The sequence below is a fragment of the Anabrus simplex genome, chromosome 1 (assembly GCF_040414725.1).
Source record: "Anabrus simplex isolate iqAnaSimp1 chromosome 1, ASM4041472v1, whole genome shotgun sequence".
Taxonomy (NCBI): Eukaryota; Metazoa; Arthropoda; class Insecta; order Orthoptera; family Tettigoniidae; genus Anabrus; species Anabrus simplex.
This window is the reverse complement of record NC_090265.1, coordinates 914,651,211-914,672,400: the sequence shown is the minus strand read 5'-3', so window position 1 is coordinate 914,672,400 and position 21,190 is coordinate 914,651,211. Positions and strand designations below refer to the sequence as shown.

At 41.7% G+C, this 21,190-nt stretch overlaps 1 protein-coding gene across 1 annotated transcript in view; it reads right to left on the bottom strand.

The window, feature by feature from the left end:
• Plap (phospholipase A2 activator protein) overlaps positions 1–16,377 on the bottom strand; it is a 152,187-nt gene extending 135,810 nt beyond the window's left edge. The window contains exons 1-2 of the mRNA XM_067136638.2: positions 16,101–16,377; positions 15,712–15,905 (exon numbers count right to left, since the gene is read on the bottom strand). Of these exons, the coding sequence (XP_066992739.1) occupies positions 15,712–15,905; positions 16,101–16,237 (331 nt within the window). The 5' untranslated portion in view covers positions 16,238–16,377. The remainder of the gene's footprint in view (positions 1–15,711; positions 15,906–16,100) is intronic.
• Between the last annotated feature and the right edge of the window lie 4,813 nt (positions 16,378–21,190).

Here is a 21,190-nt window from a genome sequence, read left to right as displayed (position 1 = left end):
GGCGCAAGATAGTGATGTTCTGTTTACTCTCTTGACTGTGATTATTGTGTTTTGAACATTAACTGAATTGCTACGATATGATACAATGTTAATTTTTTGCCTGTGTTCAATATATTAGTTGTTTTAAGATCTTCGCTAACTGGCTGATGATGACACTTGAAATGTGTTGAAACCGGTCCCAATAAACAGGTTGTAACTACTTTTTAGTTCAACTTACTACGGAGTATTGAAAGGTGGATCCTTCCCTATAATATTGTACATCTTCTTAAATTATCAACAGTCAATTTATTCTCTCTACAAACAAGCTGGCTATGCAGTATGGGCGCATAGCAGTAATTTTGCAGGATATGGTGCATCTGAATCCCATTACCCGCAATCAATTATTTACAAGTTGCTTTACATCGCACCAACTCAGATAGGTCTTATGGCAACGATGGGACAGGAAAGCGCTAGGAGTGGGAAGGAAGCGACCGTGGCCTTAATTAAGATACAGCCGCAGCATTTGCCTGGTGTGAAAATGAGAAACCTCAGAAAACCATCTTCAGGGCTGCCGACAGTGGGGTTCGAACCTGCTATCTCCCGAATACTGGATATTGGCCACACTTAAGCGACTGCACCTATCGAGCTCGGTGCAATCGATTATCACACCATGCAAATGCCAGTACTATATCTTAATTAAGGCAACTGGCTGATACCTTCCCAGTCTTAGATCCTTCCCATTATCACCGAAAAAGGTAAAACTTTACCCAAAGAGCGCAAAGCAAAGATAGGAATCCAACATGATGTAACTTGCACAACGTAATCATACATCACACTTAGGTGTTACTAGTGAAAAGACCATTGGTAGGGTTAGATTATTGGCTAATGACAAGACCACTGGTCCACATTGGTTAGACCATTAGCCGCCAGACCCTCTTTGCTTGCCCACATGTTAGAGCCACAAAGTGGCCCACAGGCCTCTAGCATCCCTTGCAACAGTAATGGTTAGTGACAAGATCATTGATCTGGATTGGTTAGACCATTAGCTAGTGACCGTTTGAGACCCATATAATAAAAAAAGAAATTCAAACCACTGACGAAGTCCGATTAACATATGCACACTTTCAACTAAATAACAAATCAAGAGTGTTATGGTTGATGGCAAACTTTTTTGTCGTTTCTACAGCAGCCATTGTTTTTGAGTTGATCTGGGAGTTATCCTTTTCTGTGAAGATGAGCAACTTGACTGATATTCATGTTTGTTCAATAGTAATATGGGTCAAGACTTATGTAGCTTTAAGGGGAACATTCATACTTTGAATAGGTTTTCCTTATCAATGTAGTGATCTATTGTTTTATTTGGAGGTGAATGTCTGAAAAGAACTAATGGCTCAAAGACTGTGGATGGCACAGGAGGAGGGATCAACGGGGGAAGACCTGAAAGATCAATCCAGATAACCCTGGGCAGACACACTACAGTCTTTCAAGCTGAAATGATAGCTATCACAACATGTTTTGAAGAAAATCTGAAAATGAACTATAGGAATATTTTAATTTTACGGACAGCCAAGCGGCCATTAAGGCACTAGAGGCAGTCTGGATAATATCCAGAATTGTCTGGTATTGCCACTCACTTCTCCTGAAGCTCTCAAAGTAGAACATTGTCAAAATAATATGGGTACCAGGGCATGCAGATATAGAAGGAAATGAAAAGACAGATAAACTGGTCAGGAAAGGGGCAGAAACACATTTTGTAGGCCCAGAACCTGTATGCGGGATCTCCTATGGAGAAGGCCGACACTACATAGGAAAATGGGTACAAAAACAAATGGAAAACTGGAAAAATACTCCAGGATGCAGGTTTGCAAATGAACTGATAAAAGGACCAAACAAGAAGCATACTAAAGAACTGTTGAAACTCAGCAGAGAAAATATAAGATGGGTAGTAGGACCGTTGACAGAACACTGCCATCTGAAAAAACACCTACACAGAATTGGAGTAATAAGAGACAATATATGTAGGAAATGCAATGAAGCAGAGGAATCAGCTGAACACATACTTTTTGAATGTGAGGCGCTGGGTAGAATCAGACTCTCCACTCTAGGACTACCAGATGAAGAGAGAGAAAAAATCCAAGAAGACCCAGTAAGAACAACCTGCAGCTTTGTAAAAGGAGCAGATACATCTAGGTGGGAATGAAGGAAAAACATGGTAGCAAAAGATCTTAGAGGTCGACGCTAATTAGGAACTAATATTTAGAGGCCCCACGAAGAAAAGAAGAAGATGCCGTGGTCCACTCCTCTCATTCCTTCCAGACGTTTCGACTAGTACTGCGGTAGTCATTTTCTGTGGCGTCGTCTAGGTACTCTCTCCTGTATCCTGCTGGTGACTGCGGTGATTGCTCGGGAGGCAACTGAATTTGAATCTGAGTGTGCGGCCTCCGATTGGTTCGCGCTGTGCAGTCTGAAGTCTGATTGAATATCTGGAAGCACGACCTTTGATTGGGTCGCGCTGAGCAGTCTGACGTTTGGTTGGATCTCGTAGTGCAAGACCTCCGATTGGGTCGCACCGAGCGACTGTTAACTATGATGTCCCTGATCTTAGCTGGCTTCAGCCGTAAGTTATACAAGGGGGTGTACCAGGTCTTGCTGAGCTTCAGTCCTTGCTCATATCCATTAAAGTTATCCAGATGTCTGTGTATTTCAATAGCTTCCCTGTCGAGGCGTGCGTGGAGGTAGGATGCTGTGGACAGTATATCAGTATCCTCTTAACAGATCACATGCTTTCCGCCAAGCAGTGCATGTTCCGCTACTGCTGACTTTCATATTGCCCCAAGCGACGGTTCCTTTTATGCTCTGTCAGACGAGTCTCGACACTTCTGCCAGTCGTGCCAATATAAACAGCTCCACAGCTGCATGGTATCCTACAGACTGCAGTAGATGTAAGAGGGTCACATGGATCTTTGGCAGAACGTAACATATTTTGTAACTGTCGGGTCAGCTGAAAAATGGCCTTAACATCGTGACATTTAGGAGCATTCCAATACGATCCGTAACGTCCCGAATATACGGCAAAAAAATGTCTGGCTTGTGACAAAACCATTGCTCTGGACTGGTTATGTCTGGCTAGGGACAAAACCATTGGTCTGGATTGGTTAGGTCTGGTTAGTGACAAAACCATTGGACTGTGATCAAGGAAAGGGGGTCTGGTGGAGTAAGCCCCCCAGGTCAGGGCTGCGGGCTGCGAAGCAGCTGTTAGGCCTCTAGCATTCCGTCCGGCGATAACAGCATATTCTGTGTTGGACAGTGGAAAAAGGCTGATAATGACATAGCCGTTCGCTATCAATATCAAAGGGTAGGAAGGGTCCACCTATTCAATACTATTAGTTTGTATATTGTCTTATAACACTGGGACTTGTTTCGACCCCATATATGCTGGGTCATCTTCAGCCATGCTGCAATTGGAAGACATAAGCACACAATATAACCAATAATGATATAAACACTAATATGACACAATTTACAGTCTTAATTTAAACCATTGATGAATTCTGAATAACATATCTACACTTTAAACAAAATAACACATCAAAAATTTTGTGGCTGATGGCGAACTATTTTGTCGTTTCTACAGCAACCATTGTTTTTTAGTTGATCTGGGAGTTGCTATCCTTTTCTGTGTAAACACTGATATAATTCAAACCACTGACGAAGTCCGATTAACATATGCACACTTTCAACTAAATAACAAATCAAGAGTGTTATGGTTGATGGCGAACTTTTTTGTCGTTTCTACAGCAGCCATTGTTTTTGAGTTGATCTGGGAGTTGTTATCCTTTTCTGTGAAGATGAGCAACTTGACTGATATTCATGTTTGTTCAATAGTAATATGGGTCAAGACTTATGTAGCTTTAAGGGGAACATTTGTACTTTGAATAGGTTTTCCTTATCAATGTAGTGATCTATTGTTTTATTTGGAGGTGAATGTCTGAAAAGACAGCTAATGACAAACAAATAATTTGTTCTGCAATGTACTTTGTTTTGTTACAGACTGCATTTAGTTGAATTTTTGATTGTGCGTAGGTCAGTAACAGAATGCATTTCACTTGACTGGTGGAAATGATGGCATATCTGATTATATCTCAGCCGACGGAAATGCTACAGCATGCCTGAGCAATGAAAAGTGGTGTGTGCTAAATTAAATTAGGTTATAAAAGAAAATGTAATTCTGGAGGATGGTGGATGGGTCCCTGGCTGTCACAGTGAACACATCTATCCTCTACAAGGTATTCTACATAAGATTTGTACTATTTCAAATCCATTATAATGCTATAAAACGTATGTTGCCCTTTCTGAATTTCTACCTTTGCGTGAAACGCTTTCTATCTCCCAAGCCTAAACAATACACTTTACTCTAGGATGATAAGCGACACAAACCTGATCGAGAACAGCAGAGAACAGTTCAACAAAGCTACTGTTAGATACTTGTACCCAGGCTGAAGCTAGTTGACAGAGCGACTGATGGAGCATATCGCTGTTGTACTACCATACCTTTCCCACCCCACCTCCCTGCTGAACTAGGATCGGTCACTGGCCCTGGCCAGAAATCGAAGGATATTATGGAACGAATCTACCTCTACCTGTACAGTATAGAGTACATACTGTAAAGGCCACATGCAAGACAACAAGTTTAAGATATAGTATGTACAGAGTTTAATTAGATAAATACAAAGCAAAAAAAAACTAACTCCCAGCTAGGTATCCCTTTCTTATTTCTTCCTTTTCTTAAAGTGTTTTTCTGCATTGAAATAACACTTGTAAAGATTGCACTGATTGCTCTGATCTTCACTTGTTTCTACAAGCTAACTTTTTGATGATGACGATGATGATGTTTGTTGTTTAAAGAGGCCTAACAGCAAGAACATCGGCCTCTAATGGTACGAGATGGATCAAAACGACATGATATTTAAAATATTAAAATGTATCCACTGACTAGAATTTAAAATAAATGGTGATGAAAAATGATTATGAGATTAAAACAATCAGTGGATCTAATTCGCAATGCCCAATTTTCTAATAAAATTATAGAAAATATAGGCGACAAAGGAATAAGGCATCGCCTGGAAGTACAGACATATATATAGGTAATTCAAGTTAGAAGTTAAAATGATACATTAAAATATGCAGACAAGAACTAAAATAAGAGACAATGGGATAAAAGCGCAGTTAACAGAAATACAAAGGGTATTATTACACACGATAAAAAGACCACCATCCCTCATAAAACGGACGACGAGATCTGCTGACTGCTTGTCATCCCACAGGATGAGGGGAAATGGTACTCGGGAGTTGTAGACTACGGCATAGATCGGCCAGGTCCAAGCACTCCGTAAGGATATGTACCACGGTTAGATGACTGCCGCAAGTACACATCGGGGGGCATTCACCCTTCAGTAGGTAGGAGTGCATTACTATGCCATGGCCAATCCGAAGACGACATAATACCATTGCTTCTCTCCGAGGAGCCCGAAGTGAAGTCTTCCATATCTTCGTAGTTTCTGTTATCGCTCTAAGCTTATTTGGGAGAGGGGTGGCCTGCTAATCCATCTCCCAATAGGACATAACCAGGTGTCTCTGCTGAGAGCGAATATCACTGGTTGGAACCCTGTAAGGCAACGAGAGCAAGGTAACAGCCTCCTTGGCAGCCTTATCTGCTAACTCGTTTCCCTCTACACCCATATGGCTTGGAAGCCACAAAAACGTAATTCCGGTGCCGGCATCCGAACACCCAGCCAGCAGGTCCTGGATCTGCTGCACCAGAGGGTGCCGAGGTAAGCAGGTATCTATAGATTGTAGCGCGCTCAAGGAGTCGGTACACAGCAGAAATTGCCAGCACTCATCGGACAGTGTGTACCGCAGAGCTTCACAGATTGCATAGAGCTCTGCTGTGTACACACTACAGATTTTCGGTAGAGGAAAAAGAAACATGTTGTTGTCAAAAACGAACACACAGCCTACTCCCACTTCTGCCCTCGAACCATCCGTGAAAACAACGACCGAATCAGGGTACCGGCCAACAACAGACAGGAAGAGTCTCCGATAAATGGTATTAGACATGTCCACAGTAACAAATAAATTATAAACAGGAAAGTTTTCCACCTCTTCAATACATAGTTGTATTTACAATGTTATTTACATTACATGGGACTAGTTTCAACCCTACTCGGAGTCATCATCAGCCGTATTTAAACATACACAATATTTGACGAAATCCTAAAACATGTTTCTAAGCAGTAAGGATCCTTACGAATTAATAATATGATGTGAGGTTGAATTAGGCGAGGTGCTATGGCGCTCAAAATGTTGCAAATGAAAGTGAAATATTACGAGTAACATAGGTGAGCAATATATAATACAAGTACACTAAACATGCTAAAAAGTCTGGGTATAAATGTACTTTTTAATTTTCCGTCATCTCTGTCTATGTATGTAAGGAAATGGCTGAAGGGAATTTAATAAAAATCATTATGTAAAGGCAGGGAATGAGGCACTATAAATAGACTAAAAATAATTTTATTCACACTCAGAGAAATTATAGTTTAGGGGAAGACAAAATGTAATTCTCAAAAATATGTATGTTATTAGTGACCTATCAATAAATACTACATAACTAAAGTTATGTAGAATTAAATTTCTGATCATTTATGTCTTATATTTTTTTTACCATAGCTGCTATGATAACCGAGATATTCATGAAAATTGATTTTTGTCACTTAAGTACATATTATTGCTGAACCACGAGAAAGTGGGTAAATAGAATTTAATGAAAATTGGTATGTAAAGTCAGGGAATAAGGCACCACAGTCTACACTACAAATAATTTTATTCATGCTGGATGAAATGGTAGTTTAAGGAAAGGTGCCAAAACTTTCATTTTTAAATGCCTATGTTATTTCTCCTATTGAAAAGTAGGTACTAAATAACAAAAGTTATTGAAAATACAATTTCCGATCATTTAGGCCTATGTCATACAGTTTTACCGTACCTACTATGATACTAGAATTCATGAATTTAGACGTTTGTTGTTTAGTCCATATCAACGCCAAGCATTGCTAACGTGGAAATATTATTCAATCGTGTTAACTGGCAAGGATTTTTGTCATGATTACCTTAAGGTGTAAAAACGCATGGTCATAGACAAGAAAAATTGTGAAAATGATTATAGAAAGTTAGAAAAAATTGTAAATGAAGGCCTACAATATTCAAAGCTCATAAAACTTATCAACAATAACATTACATTGATCATTGTTTATTGTGATGTAATTTGTATCTTCTGCTGCCACTAATCTCCAATAGATGGGATTACTGCTGCATCCCAGTAAAACTGGTGGAAAGTTGCTGGGGAGTTAAATACCATTAACTCTGCACATGCTATATGATTTCCCCATCAACAACGGGTACCACAACTAGTTACAGTATAAGAACAGAAATCAGCAGCATGGTATAATTTCTTTTTTGCCGTTTCTACTGTACAGCGTGCGCACAAAGTTCATATACCTCTATATTAAATTAAACTCAAAATGAGTAGATGTAAAAGTACATATATTCGTTATTTATTTATTTCTACTTACATCTTACAAATCTAAAACATCCAGGTGTGTCCCTCCATGATCTCCGCACAGCTGAAAATGCTGCCATGTTCTGTTGCTAATATTAAGCAACATCCTTGGGGTCACTGCCTGGAAAGCTTTGCGCACCGCATTGTTTAGATCATCAATTCCAACATATTGCTGCTTCTTTCCCTGTTCCTTGATGTAACCCCAGAGTCCGTTATCGGGTGTTGTTAGATCAGGGCTCCTTGATAGCCATGGAAGAGGAGCTAGATCATTGTTTGATCTTTGACCGATGCAGCGATTCCCAAATACTGCATTCATACATTGTCGAACAGCCACTGCAAAGTGAGCCATCGTGTTGCAACCAAACTACGTCCAAGATTCTCGCATTTTGCAGCTGCGGGATGAGCCAGTCATTAATCATCTGGAGGTAACTGTTCTGATTAACAGAATGATCAAAAAAATATGGGCCAAAGATATGCGCTTGTATCATTCCGGCCCAGATCATGACGTGAGGTGGTTCACTCGTTTCCTGGAAAAAAATGTGGATTTTCTTTTCCCCAAAAGTAAACATTGTGACTAAGGGAGCTGCGATAAATCGCACATTCATCAGTAAACGTGAATTCTGCTTTCTGAACCACTGTTTGGAATTGTTGCAGCATCCAACCGCAAGTATCAACACGTCTCTCCAAATCATCATCTGATAATTCATTGACACTCAATGGACGCTACATCTCATTTTCAGATCCACTTTGATGTGTTTCCTCATGCTTTGTTCCGGTATCCCCAACTCTGAAGCACATCTCCGTATGGATTTGACCGGAGATAGATTGATAGATTTTTCCATGTCAGCACAAAGGTCAAGTCTGGTGGAAGGTCTCCCACTTGTTGGCGTGTCGCAAACACTGGCCGTTAAAAAGGCTTTCTTTTCCCGCGCTAACGTCTTCTTTGTCGGAGATGCTTTCACAAACTGCACAACGAAATCATCCCTCACGCTTAATTGATATGCCACTAATTTTACGCTCATGAATCCACACAGCAGCCAGCAAACGTTCCCCAGCCACATAATCACTTGTATCAGCCATTCTTTCAATATCCAGGCACCAACTGCTGTCAACAATCCAAGTGAATAACAATGGGTATCTGACAATAGAAATAAATAATGAGTAGGGGTATACGGACTTTGTGCGCACTCTGTACGTATTACTTGTAAAATTACATTGACAGAATTCTAGAGATCAGGCCAGTTAGGAAGACGTCTGGGAGCGCATGCGCACTTTGGACTATCCCGCGTAGCGCATCCCCTCCTAACAGAGCTCCTGCTACAAGGACAGTTCATTGCATACGTTTACACTCTGCTGTTGCACGCTGCTTTCTAATTTCTCATTGTGTAGTAACTGTGGTTAGTGGTGGTATACGTCAGGGCTATCTGTGACAGTATGGAAGGCGTTAAAAGTAGCCTGCACCGTAAGGTACTAAAGAGTCAGACTCGTGCAGCAAACTTGAACGTTATAGACTTTACGGAAATGGAGGCAATGGAAGAAAAGTTTGCGATAGATTGTAGGAAAGTGCAGTAAAGAGTACCAGCAGCTGTTGGAGTGTCAGAAAGTTCTGTGGCACGGATTAAGAGCAAAAAACGAAAGAATTAGAAAAGACTATGGATAGTCTGTTTGAAACACCAAACAAAAACAGAATGCGCACAAAGAATATTACTGGACTGGACGACTTTGACGAAGGTGCAAAGTTAGATAAAGACTTGAAGTTCAAAGGATCCAATACTAGTGTCAAGCGAATCCTTCAATCATTAGGATGTCAATGGAAAAAAAAACTAACACTAACAAGCGCATCCTAATGGAAAAACATAACATAAAATACAAAAGATATGTTTATTTGAAAAAATGCCCAGTATTGGGCGGAGGATAGGCCTATAGTGTATACGGATGAAACCTATATGCATTCGTCCCATGTATCCAGCAAAAGCTGGTCTGATAATTCAATATCCGGTATATCAGCGCCCATGTCAAAAGGAAAAAGACTTAGGCCGGGCACAAATTGGGATGCAGGCGAAGCAGCTAAAGCAGCACAGCGCAGATTTTTGTAATCCACACAAATTATTACACCATCGCAAGTTGACAGACAGGGCAGGACAGAGCAAAGCAGGCCGGTTTTGCACCTACTTCGCCTACCACGCACAGTCTTTGAAATACAGTTTCCTGCGCACGTGTCACGTAGTTAGTTCAGAAATGGAGGAGAAAATTACCACAGCTGTTCGGTCTCACCATGCTTTTTCGGTACTATGTGAATCATGTAGACTACAATGCAGTACGTACGTATGTAAGTACACGCATCGTGAGAAAATGCCTGAACAGAATTTAATGAAAATCAGTATGTAAATTCGGGGAATAAGGCACTACAGTCTAGGCTATAAATCATTTTATTCACGCTGGGTAACAAGGTAGTTTAGAAGAAGGCCTAAAATGTAATCCTCAAATATCTATGAAACAATCCGTAGCCCAAGTTCTCGCAACATTTGTTATTTAACACAAAGATCTAATGCTGATTATGGAGAGCATCATCGCCGACTCAGTCGCCGTCATCCACCATCACATTTATGTGAAGAAATAAGTACGGAAAATAATTTATCATGTCTTGTCAAAAATAAATGCAAACGTGTTCCCAACAGATTGTGAATGTTAATTGATTTTAGTATATTGTGTCTTGTGGCAACTGGATGAAAATCTAGCAGTACATTTGTAAATAAATATTTTCTCCCACTCCCCCTCACTGGTCCTATTAATGATTTTACCATGCACGTTGGTCGTGCGGTTAGGATCGCTTTGCTATGAGATGGCATTCGGGAGATAGTGGGTTTGAACCCCACTGTCGGCAACCCTGAAGATAGTTTTCCGTGGTTTCACATTTTCACATCAGGCAAATGCTGGGGCGGGGGCTGTACCTTAATTAAGGTCACGGTCGCTTCCTTCCCATTCCTACCCCTTTCCTATTATATTGTTGCCATAAGACCTATCTGTGTCGGTGCGATGTAAAAAATATAAAAAATAATCCTGAATTTAATTTTTTCTTGCTTAGTCCATATGAACGCCGAACACCACTAACATAGAAATATTGTTCAGTCTTGTAAACTGGCGAAGGTGTTTGTTTTTATTGTGATTGTCTTAAGGTGAACAACCGTGTTATCATCAGCACAAGGAAAATTGTGAAGATGAATATCAAAATGAGAAAAATCGTGAATGCTTCAAGAAAAAAGAGCCTCTCTATACTGGATGGCCCAATATCAGAGAATCTAAAGAAAACATGTTCTTTCTGAAAACCAACGAGACCCTGCGTGGCAATGTGCGCTCACGTGCACTTCACAGTTTCGTAAGCTTTGTGCTGCCCTGCTCTGCGGCCAACTGCTTCTCAATATGCGCCTAGCCTTATAGTTGTACATGCTGGCGGTGAAATGAGTTTCATCAACAACTGTCTGCTAATCTGGAAGTCTGGCAGCAAGGGTGGCAACTCCCCATGATGACATGAATAGTGACAATTTTTTTTTAAGTGGGTGAAAGTTATGCTTATTCCTAATCTTCCACCTTGCAGTGTTCTCATGATAGACTACGAGTCATATCACAATAAGGAAGTAGATCGTGCCCCAACCTCCAGCTCACGTAAAGTGACGATGATATCCGGGCTAGTGAACAGGAACAATCCACACCATGAGACGATGTACAAACACAAGCTTTATGATCTTATCAAATTGCACAAGCCGGCACACAAAACCTATGTCCTAGATGAACTCGTGGAACTGTACGGACACTTGGTCCTTCGACAGCCCCCATATCACCCTGAATTAAACAGTATTGAAATAATGTGGGCAAAAGTGAAGAACTGGGTAGCTTCTCACAACGTCACCTTCACTACTGACGACGTAGAGAAACTTGCTACACAGAAATTCGTGCCAATATCTGCCGAAGACTGGAAGCGTAAATGTGAACACACAAAGATGGTGGAGAAAGACTTCATGAGGGATGAGGAGAGGAGCATCTTGAAGACGTTATGGAGTCCTTTGCAATCCAGCTGGGAGCCGACGACACGTCATCCGGTGAGGACTACAGAAGTGATGACGGAGGACTCAGTGGAATTGAAGAGCTGTAGTGGACATTTTATAAAACAAGTATGTGCTCGTTTTGTGAATATAGAGTCATTATTTTATTATTTAATATATCAAGTGCCATTTAAGTTATCTTTGTATACATACGTTATTGCCTTTAACTGAGCACATATAGACCCTTTATGGTGTTTCTTATTATGAATTATATTTTGTTTCTGTACCTGAGAACAATTATATAATTATATATGTGATATTGTTAAGACTTATTTCCATTTTTACAAGAGAGCAACAAAATATTGGCATTAAGGAGCTATGGACAAACGATCATATAGCCTTACACTGCTTTCTCACCTTAGCAAAAGTACGTTTTATTATTATTATTATTATTATTATTATTATTCACCCTCTTTGGGATATGTTGAATCAATTATTTCTCTGTGTATTGTTCTTTTCTTGGTGCCCAGTATTTCTTCATTCTTTCTGATCTTCGTTTCCTCTCGTCTTCCAAGATAATTGATTTGGCTTTTAATGTAGATTTCTTTTGGAACCTTTTATTTTATTTTTTAGTTATTTACCTTAACTGTTCAACCGAATGGTGAATTTTCTGTAATTTTTAATTCAACCAGGTCTTTTTCAGTTAGGTTTTGTTTTGGGTTACAGAAGAAGTCAAAGATTTGTTCGATTAATCTCTTAGAGTTCATTCCGACGAGAAGATTACCGTAAAAAATTATCCTCCTCCTTCACATCGTATCTGAGAGTTTTGCAATTTTCTTGTAGTGTGTTTCATTCTTGATGTATATTATCTTATTTTTATTGTTATTGTTATTATTATTACTGAGTTATTTTACACAATGTGGCTCAAGTTATGAGGCCTGGTGTTATAGCAAACCATGTTCTACACTGTACATCTACAGCGTCGTGAAGTTAATTTTACATCAAATTACAATTTAAACTAAAGACTGCGCAAATTGATACACGAAAACGATTTTGACAGCTGCTATAATAAGAGGTTAAATTATGTTCTAACTCCTTAAATCTATCATCTGTAATACTTCTAAATAAATTCATTTCGGCTAGGTATGTCTGTAATTTAGAGCTCGAAGGGAATTCCACTAACTGAAAATCTGCAGAGTGTTACATGTCAGGTATAACAAATATTTCGGGTCAACTGTACGTCGCCACAACACTGAGCGAGAAGGGAAAATCAGCGTTCTCGCTCCCATGGCTCTGCTTTCTCACTCGCACACTTCCCCTCACCAGGTGTCTACCTAGCTGGCCTGATCTCTACTTTATTCAGAGATTTATTTTCCCCCTCACAGGATTGGAAATATCGTTCCATTTCCATGTTGGACAGGTTCCAATTGAGGCTACAAAAGTACCATATAGCTTCACGGGACTACAGAAAGTCAGTTTAAAGCAAGTTTCCTGTTTTTACAATACAGCTCTGGCAATCACTATTGTAATGCACTAAACACATTTCCAAACCACAACCCCAATCTGCCCATAACCTGCTGGTACTAAACAACTGATACGTATACAGTAGCCCTACTGACTGATATTACATGTCAGTTTTTTTATTATCTTTATACCCTAACTGTGCGGTGAATCTATTATAGTAGAAATTAAATTTACATTTAAAGAAAGGGGTTATGTCGTGCATTCCTATCTATGAAATGTCACTGTAAAAATTGTCACAAATGGAACACAATAATTGCCTTTACACAGTTGAAGTCTAAAATCTACGTAAATTAAGAAATATTTCATTTTTGGAGAATATTATGTATATCTACTTTACAAGTACTTTTGGTGCTGCGCTCACAGTAACACACGTATGTCTTTTGTCTTACACTTTCAACAATTTCGTGTGTGATGTCTGTGTTCACTGAAGTCCTTTGCTTTCGTTTCATTGCTTCAGTTGTCAATGACATTATTTCCTGATTTGTACCGCGATATGCAAGATTTAATAGGCGACAAAAAGCTATGGCCTATGTATTATCGGCACACTTTATCTTGGTGCATTTGTGTACGGGGGTGAGGAGTAAGGAGGGAGCTGTCTCGGTCCCAATAGTGCTGCCAACTGAATGAAAATGAAATCTGAATTGAATCGAGAATATGATCGATCGATATGAAGTTTCTAAACCGTTATTATCTTAAGCAAACAACTGTGTCACGTACACATTATATAACATTATATAATATAATATAACATTTCTCGATGCGAATCTTGTTCCTAGCATGAATTCTATAGTTTGGCTTTGCTGTATAAACAACAATAGTACTAGTACGTAAAGTGTACGCCAGATGTCGCACAACGATGCTTAAGCGATTCATAGTTTGTGTTTCAAACGTTGCCAGTACGAATCTCGAAGATTGTCGAGGTCGACCGATTCAGCACTAGGGTGTAAATGCACCAAGATAAAGTGTGCCGATAATACATAAGAAGAATTCTGTAGACTAGTGATTTATTGGTCCAGGGATCATGCTATTTTTCTTTCAACAAAAATCATTTTTGTGGTACTTACGATATTTCCCTGTAATGTGCAGCACCAAGTTGTTGAATGCGTCCTTGGTTGTTTTTCCGTAGAGTTCCAGCCACATCACTATAAAATGGTCAATTGCCTCATTGAAGAACGAAATAACATCGTGAATGCTGTTGACCTCCATTTTGCTGTTTGAACTGGCCGCTCTAGTCATATGGACAAAGATAATGAGAATCCAGAGACATAGCACTCCCATTCCTCGGTGCTAGCCCTGGACCTGAAGAAATTAACAAAAGACGGCACCAGCAGTGGAATACGACATAAAGGAGTCCTGTCTACAGGCCTTAAGTGTGTATTCATATTTCTCTAATAACGACGGTAGGCATTTCTTAATTTTCCACAGATTTTTCACTTCATTTAAGTAAAAGCAATTATTATGTTCCATTTGTGACAAATTTCAAGTGACATTTTGTGGACAGGAATGCACGACGTAACCAAAGAAAGGTATCAACGAGTCATATGTACTTACACACCCATCTCCATGGCTGATTGGTTAGCATACCAGCCTTCGATTCAGAATGTCGCAAGTTAATTTAGTTGTGTCAGGCCAATTCCTCTGGTTCGCAGATCACAGGTTTGTCTTAATACACACTTCTTCATTTACACTTAAAACACATCACACGTTCAATCACTACAGAAACGCACTAATTAATACAGCCTGCCAAATCAGATTGCCATCAGGAAGGGCATAGTTAGGCTTAATCTACATGTAGTCCCAGTCTCAAGGAGTTAGGAGTGCATGAGTTCAGATACACAGCCAGGAAAGAAAGAAAAAAAAAAGTTACTTATACAAACTGCTCGTAGAGTGAACAGAATGTACAGTACCGAAACAAAATTTTCAAATAATTCTACTCTACAAAACAAATGGCTTGTCACTCTTTCCCAACCACCCTTGACATGTCACTGCTGCTTCAACAGTAATTCTTCAGACTTCTTTGTCCTGGAATATTTTACAGCTTTATGTAGGTCCACTGAGCTCGCCTGATCCTTTTTCTAGGCCTCTGCCCGATACTTTTCATTTAGGTCTATCACTCGAAGAACTATAAACATGTGAAAGAGCCCAAAAGTAAATAGTGAACAGTCTAATTCTTAACCAAAACCAAATATAAGCAATCCTTTTGATGAATATATTCTCACAGCATACTGATGTCAGTGATCAGGAGTCCTGTCTACAGGCCTTAGGCCTTATTATCACACAAAAAACATACATAGGCCTACATGGTTTTAGCACGATTATATTACGGTAGCCCTATCAGTTATTAAGCCACTTTAAATTTAACAGAAGTCTCGAATTCTGTGTACAACACAATCATGTCATAAAATGTGGCTTGCTTACACTTCGGTTTTATCAATAAACGATTCACATGTAAAAAGAAATTTAAGAAGTATAGTTCGCTCACACAGATTTCTGAAATTAGACAAACTGTACGTAGGTACTTTACTGACATTTCAAAAAAAAGAAACTTACCAGCATTTGTATGCCCACTAAGAACGCAAAGGGGTTGAGGAGAGTCCAAGGAAAATATACGAATACTATTGTCATTACTTCCAGTTACAATTAGACCACTTGGATATCGAGAATCGGGCGGTAGAACACACACACAGGACACAAAGTTCTTATGTCCAAGTAGTGACTGGATTTCACTGTAACCTGTATTAATTCTGTAAACACACACAAAACAAAAAATAATGAGGAGACTTTGAAATATGCCGGTACAAATTTGCTACATAGTACGCTTATTTAAAAGTATAAAAATACTGTACAAGTTTAACATAACCTAAGCATCATTAACTTCCTAAACATAAATTTCATTTCACATGCTAGGCTCGTGATGTTAAGATCTACTTTGCACTTACCCATTCGGTTTCCAGATTTTTGCTGATCTATCCCTCGATCCAGAAACAATATAACCTTCTTGAGTGACAGCTATACACCGAACATCAAGAGTATGTCCATAAAGAACACAGCTTAATTTGTAAGGCGCGGAAGCCATATCAAAAACGTCGCAAATATAATTTTATCTCTCTACTAAAGAACTGTACACCCAAATTATTAATAATTTGGAAAAGGCATTTCATGCACGTCACCCCACACTCCTCCAAGTCACCACTCGTTATTGCTCGTTCTTTTACAAAACAGGTGACTGATCGAAAGTCTCAGTCTCGCCAACTGTACGAGCAATCCTTGTCGCCAACATCGGTAGATGAGACCAAAGATGAGACGAAGATATCTGACCAACGAGCTATCAAATACACCAAGCCTTGCACCAAGCCCAACTATTGTAGTTGGTCTTGAATACATTACAGTGTATTTGCTATAATGTAAATTAAGGTCAGTCTCTATATTTGGAATTACTACACTCCGCAGCGAGCATCGAATACAAAATCCTTGTGAAGGAGAAGGAAGCAGATAACTTTGAAGCAGAACCAAGAAAAATACCGAAAGAAGCTGTAAAAGAATCTTTCGTAGCATTAAAGGATAGGAAAACATACAACACCAGTGCCATAGGCATGCCGACATGGGAAATTTGCATCTCCAAAATTCTTCAATCAGCATCAATCGGCGAGCCGAACCCGTCCTGGTATCTCCCGGCACTGAAGCCATACGCCATTTCATTTTACCACTGATCTGCATTTAGGGTAATCGCCTAGGCGGCAACACGGTATATGTTGTTTACCTAATACTAGCTGACAGGACGAGCTGACTGCCGTAGTGAAAGGACATACGTGCCTCTCGCTGCGCTCTCTCTCTCCTTGCCAGGCGCTCTGTACTTTTCAAGTATCAGCCAGGCACTTGTACTTATTAGTACATTTTCGAAGGAGCATTGTCTGAGGTGTAGCACTTCTCAGTGCTCGCTCTTTCTTCTGTTTCAGGTTATCTTACAGGAGGACCAAGATGGAGAAGCCGACCCTACCAGTGAGACTGGTCGACTACGACTACCAGGGAGCCGTTGAGAAGCTGCTGGACGCGCTCGACACGGCGGATGTCCCCAGCTATGAACGCCCGGGACTGGTGGTGTTCAACCGGCCGGGGGAAAGCGACTACCAGGGGACGCTGCGCGTCTTCGACCACCTGAATGCGACTGCGGAGTTCATCGGAGAGCCACTCCTGCCGATCATCGGCATTATGGTTGCTTCCTGGGCGATCATCATCCGCCCTAACGACGCAGCCAGCTTCAGGGTCTACGAGGAGCGCGCGTCCCAGCAGTTCCAGGTTGCCCGGCTACCAGGACTCAGGGAGCACCTGGACGTCTCGGGGTACCAGGAGGCAGCCTCGCAGACGGAGCCAACGACCGAGGACGGCGGCGGCGCTCCCGAGCGCCGCGACGGCGAGACTCCAGTTGGAAAGCTGTACTTTACGAAGTACACGCAGACCAACAAGGCGACAACCAGGACGAAGTGGTCGCAGACGCAGGCCTACCAGGAAGGGCCTGTTACCCGGGCGCAAACCAGGAACGCGCCCGTGTTGGTGGAGAGCAGCACAGCGGTGGAGAAGGACGCCCCCTGGCGTACTGATACTGCTGCCCAGGTCCAGCCTGCCTGCACGTCTGTCGAGTTGCAGACCTCGATGTGCGCCCCCCAGGACAGGGAACGCAGTCGAGTGTTAGCACCGACCGACGCCACCGCCGCCGCCAGCAAGGAGAAAGAAGAAGATGGCGACGCAGAGGAGACGGCAGCTACCCCGGGGTCACCAGGCCGGGAGGAGGGCCACCAGGGCGAGGCCTCTTCCCCAGCCGAGAAGCAAACCTCGGGAACGACCGACGCCGCCGCCAGCCAGGGGAATGAAGAAGATGGCGACGCAGCGGAGCCACCAACTACCCCGGGGTCACCAGGCCGGGAAGAGGGCCACCAGGACGAGGCCTCTTCCCCCGCCGAGAAGCAACCCCCGGGAAGAAGAAGAAGACGACGCCGCACCAGGAAGCAGAAGGCGACGCTGGCTCACCAGGAGAGGACCGCCAAGCCGCAACCCAGGACTGCTCCCAGGACAGCAGTCAACCGAGGAGCCAATCAGGAGAGGACCTCAGCAGGTAGCGGCAGTCAGGTGAGAGTGAAACGTCCCCCTCAGCAGCTCTTGCAGTGTTTCCGCTGTCTGAGGTGGGGCCACCGTCAGGTCAGCTGTGGGCTCGAGGTGAGGTGCAACCGCTGTGGTGGTGATCACTACTACACGGCCTGCGCAACACTTAGAGACGCGCCGGTGTGCGCCAACTGCTCGGGGGGCCACCCGGCCTCCCATCGCAGTTGCCCTGTCTACCGGGCCATGGCGCGGGCAGAGAGGAAGGAGGCCCGGCGCCATGACCCACCCCTTTCCAGGAGGCCCCCGCCTCGGCGGGCTTGGCCTCATTCTCCGGGATCGGAGACTGGGTACGAGGTACCCCAAGGAGGTGGAGTCGTGCGACAGGCCCTAGTGGTACTTGACGCATGGCTCCGCAGCCGGCAAGGACCGCGCTAGTCACAGCAGTGCCCAGAAGGACTGATCCCCTGAATAACTGGAACGGCGAGGAATTGGTTTATGTTTTGTGCATGTTACCTGTTCCTAACTAACATAACCTCTGGTCTTTTTCCAGCCCACATCCTTGCATGTGCTATCACAAGATGTCAGGTTTTACATGTAGGCTCTTTCTTCTTTCTGCCTATGTGGTTTTTCCCTGACCCTTCAATACCATACTTCAACACCATATACCTAATACAATCTCGCCTGGTAGCGTGTCTGACATGGAAACAGGCAGATACTCCTTGTATCACTTCCCACTCTTCCCTGCTATCTCTTTCTTCTTCTTAGAAATAATAGCATGTCGGAGGCCATGTAGATTGAGTCGTTGGTCACGCGGGGGGAGCGGGCTTCGGGGGCCCCCCCGAAAAAAAAAAAAGCTTCGCTACGGCATTGTAAGAAAGACTGTCTTTGTGGTTTTCCTAACTACAGTTAGTTAACTTAAGCCATTACAAAAACGTCAGTAGGAATGTAGGGATTAAAAGCAATGTTATCATATACAATACTTGCTCAAATGAAAAACCGCACATTTTCTCACTTTTAACGAACAGTACCGGTACCGTACTACGATGCCGATCTAACAGTCCAAAGTTCCAGTGCTGGAATGACCAGGCCGCAGACAGCCGTGAACACTCCTCTGCCATTCTTTCGTTGAATATACACGCTGCTCATTCCAATCAGTGCCTTAGGGTACGGATTGAATAGCTCAAATGTTATGATGAACCAGTTTGTTACGTACCGGTACCAGTAGTATCAGAAAACGTATGAACCAGAGGAATGGCATGCTTAAGAAGAAAGTTAACTTATCTAACTCCCCAACTACTTCCCGCCAAAATTCAGGCAGGTTATACTCGGTACGACCCGGCGAGTTGGCCGTGCGGGTAGCGGCGCGCAGCTGTGAGTTTGTATTCGGGAGGTAGTGGGTTCGAAAACCACTGTCGACAGCCCTGAAGATGGTTTTCTGTGGTCTCCCATTGTCACACTAGGCAAATGCTGGGGCTGTGCCGTAATTAACGCTCGGGCCGCTTCCTTTCCACTCCTAGCCCTTTCATATCCCATCGTCACCATAATACCTATTTGTGTCCGTGCGACGTAAAGCAAGTAAATAAACATACACGGTATACAGCAGTAATCCCATCTATCAGTCATGACTGGCAACAGAAGACACAAACAATGGTCACTGTAATGTTATTGTTGTTCAATGTTAGAGCTTTATATGTTGTAGGTCTTCAGATTTGGTTTTCTTTTGACTCTGTGATATTAGGGCATCTTACAAAATTATTTATAGTGTAGATTGTAGTTCTTTATTCCCCAACTATACATAACGATTTTCATTAAATTCTGTCTACCCATTTTCTCGTGACTTGGTGTTGATATGGACTTGGCAACAAAAATCCAAATTCATGAATATCACTGTTATCATAGCTGGTACGGTAAAAAATGTACAAGACATAAATGATAAATTTATTACTATATAACTTTAGTAATGAAGCCTCCGTCGCTCAGACGGCAGCGCATCGGTCTCTCACCGCTGGATACCATGGTTCAAATCCCGGTGCCTCCATGTGAGATTTGTGCTGGACAAAGCGGAGACAGGACAGGTTTTTCTCCGGGTACTCCAGTTTTCCCTGTCATCTTTCATTCCAGCAACACTCTCCATTCTCATTTCATAGCATCTATCAGTCATTAATATAAATCACTTCGGGAGTGGCGACCCCATCGTACTAACAGCCTATATCTGATTCATTCATTACATCCCTGACCCGGTCAAAGACTGGAAAACAGGTTGAAGGTTTTCATTTTCATTTTTCAACTTTAGTAATGTTGTACCGTATTTATCGATAGGATCACTAATAACACAAATACTGTACCGGTATTTGATAATTAAATTTTAGGCCTTCCGCTAAACTACCATTCCACTCAGCATGAATAAAATTATTTATGACCTAGATTGTAGCGACTTATTCCCCGACTTTGCACATCGATTTTCATTAAGACAGAACCACTAATGACATAAACATTTGAGAATTTAAGTTTAGGCCTTCCCTAAACTACCATTCCTTTCAGCGTGAATAAGCTTATTTATGGCCTAGATTGTAGTGACTTATTTCTCGACTTTGTATACTGATTTCCATTAAGATAAGACCACTAATAACATAAATATTTGAGAATTAAATTTTAGGCCTTCGCCTAAACTACCATTTCTCTCAGCGTGAATAAGATTATTTATGGCTAAGATTGAAGCAACTTATTTCCCGACTTTACATACCGATTTTCATTAAATTCCCTTCAGTCGTTTTCTCGTGATGCGTGTACATACATACAGACAGACAGAAATTACGGAAAATTTAAAAGTGCATTTCCTTGCTACTATGGTCATGGCTGATACAGAAATACCATCCTTTTTAAATTCAGAGCAATGTACAGACAAAACTCTTATTTTATATGTATAGATTTT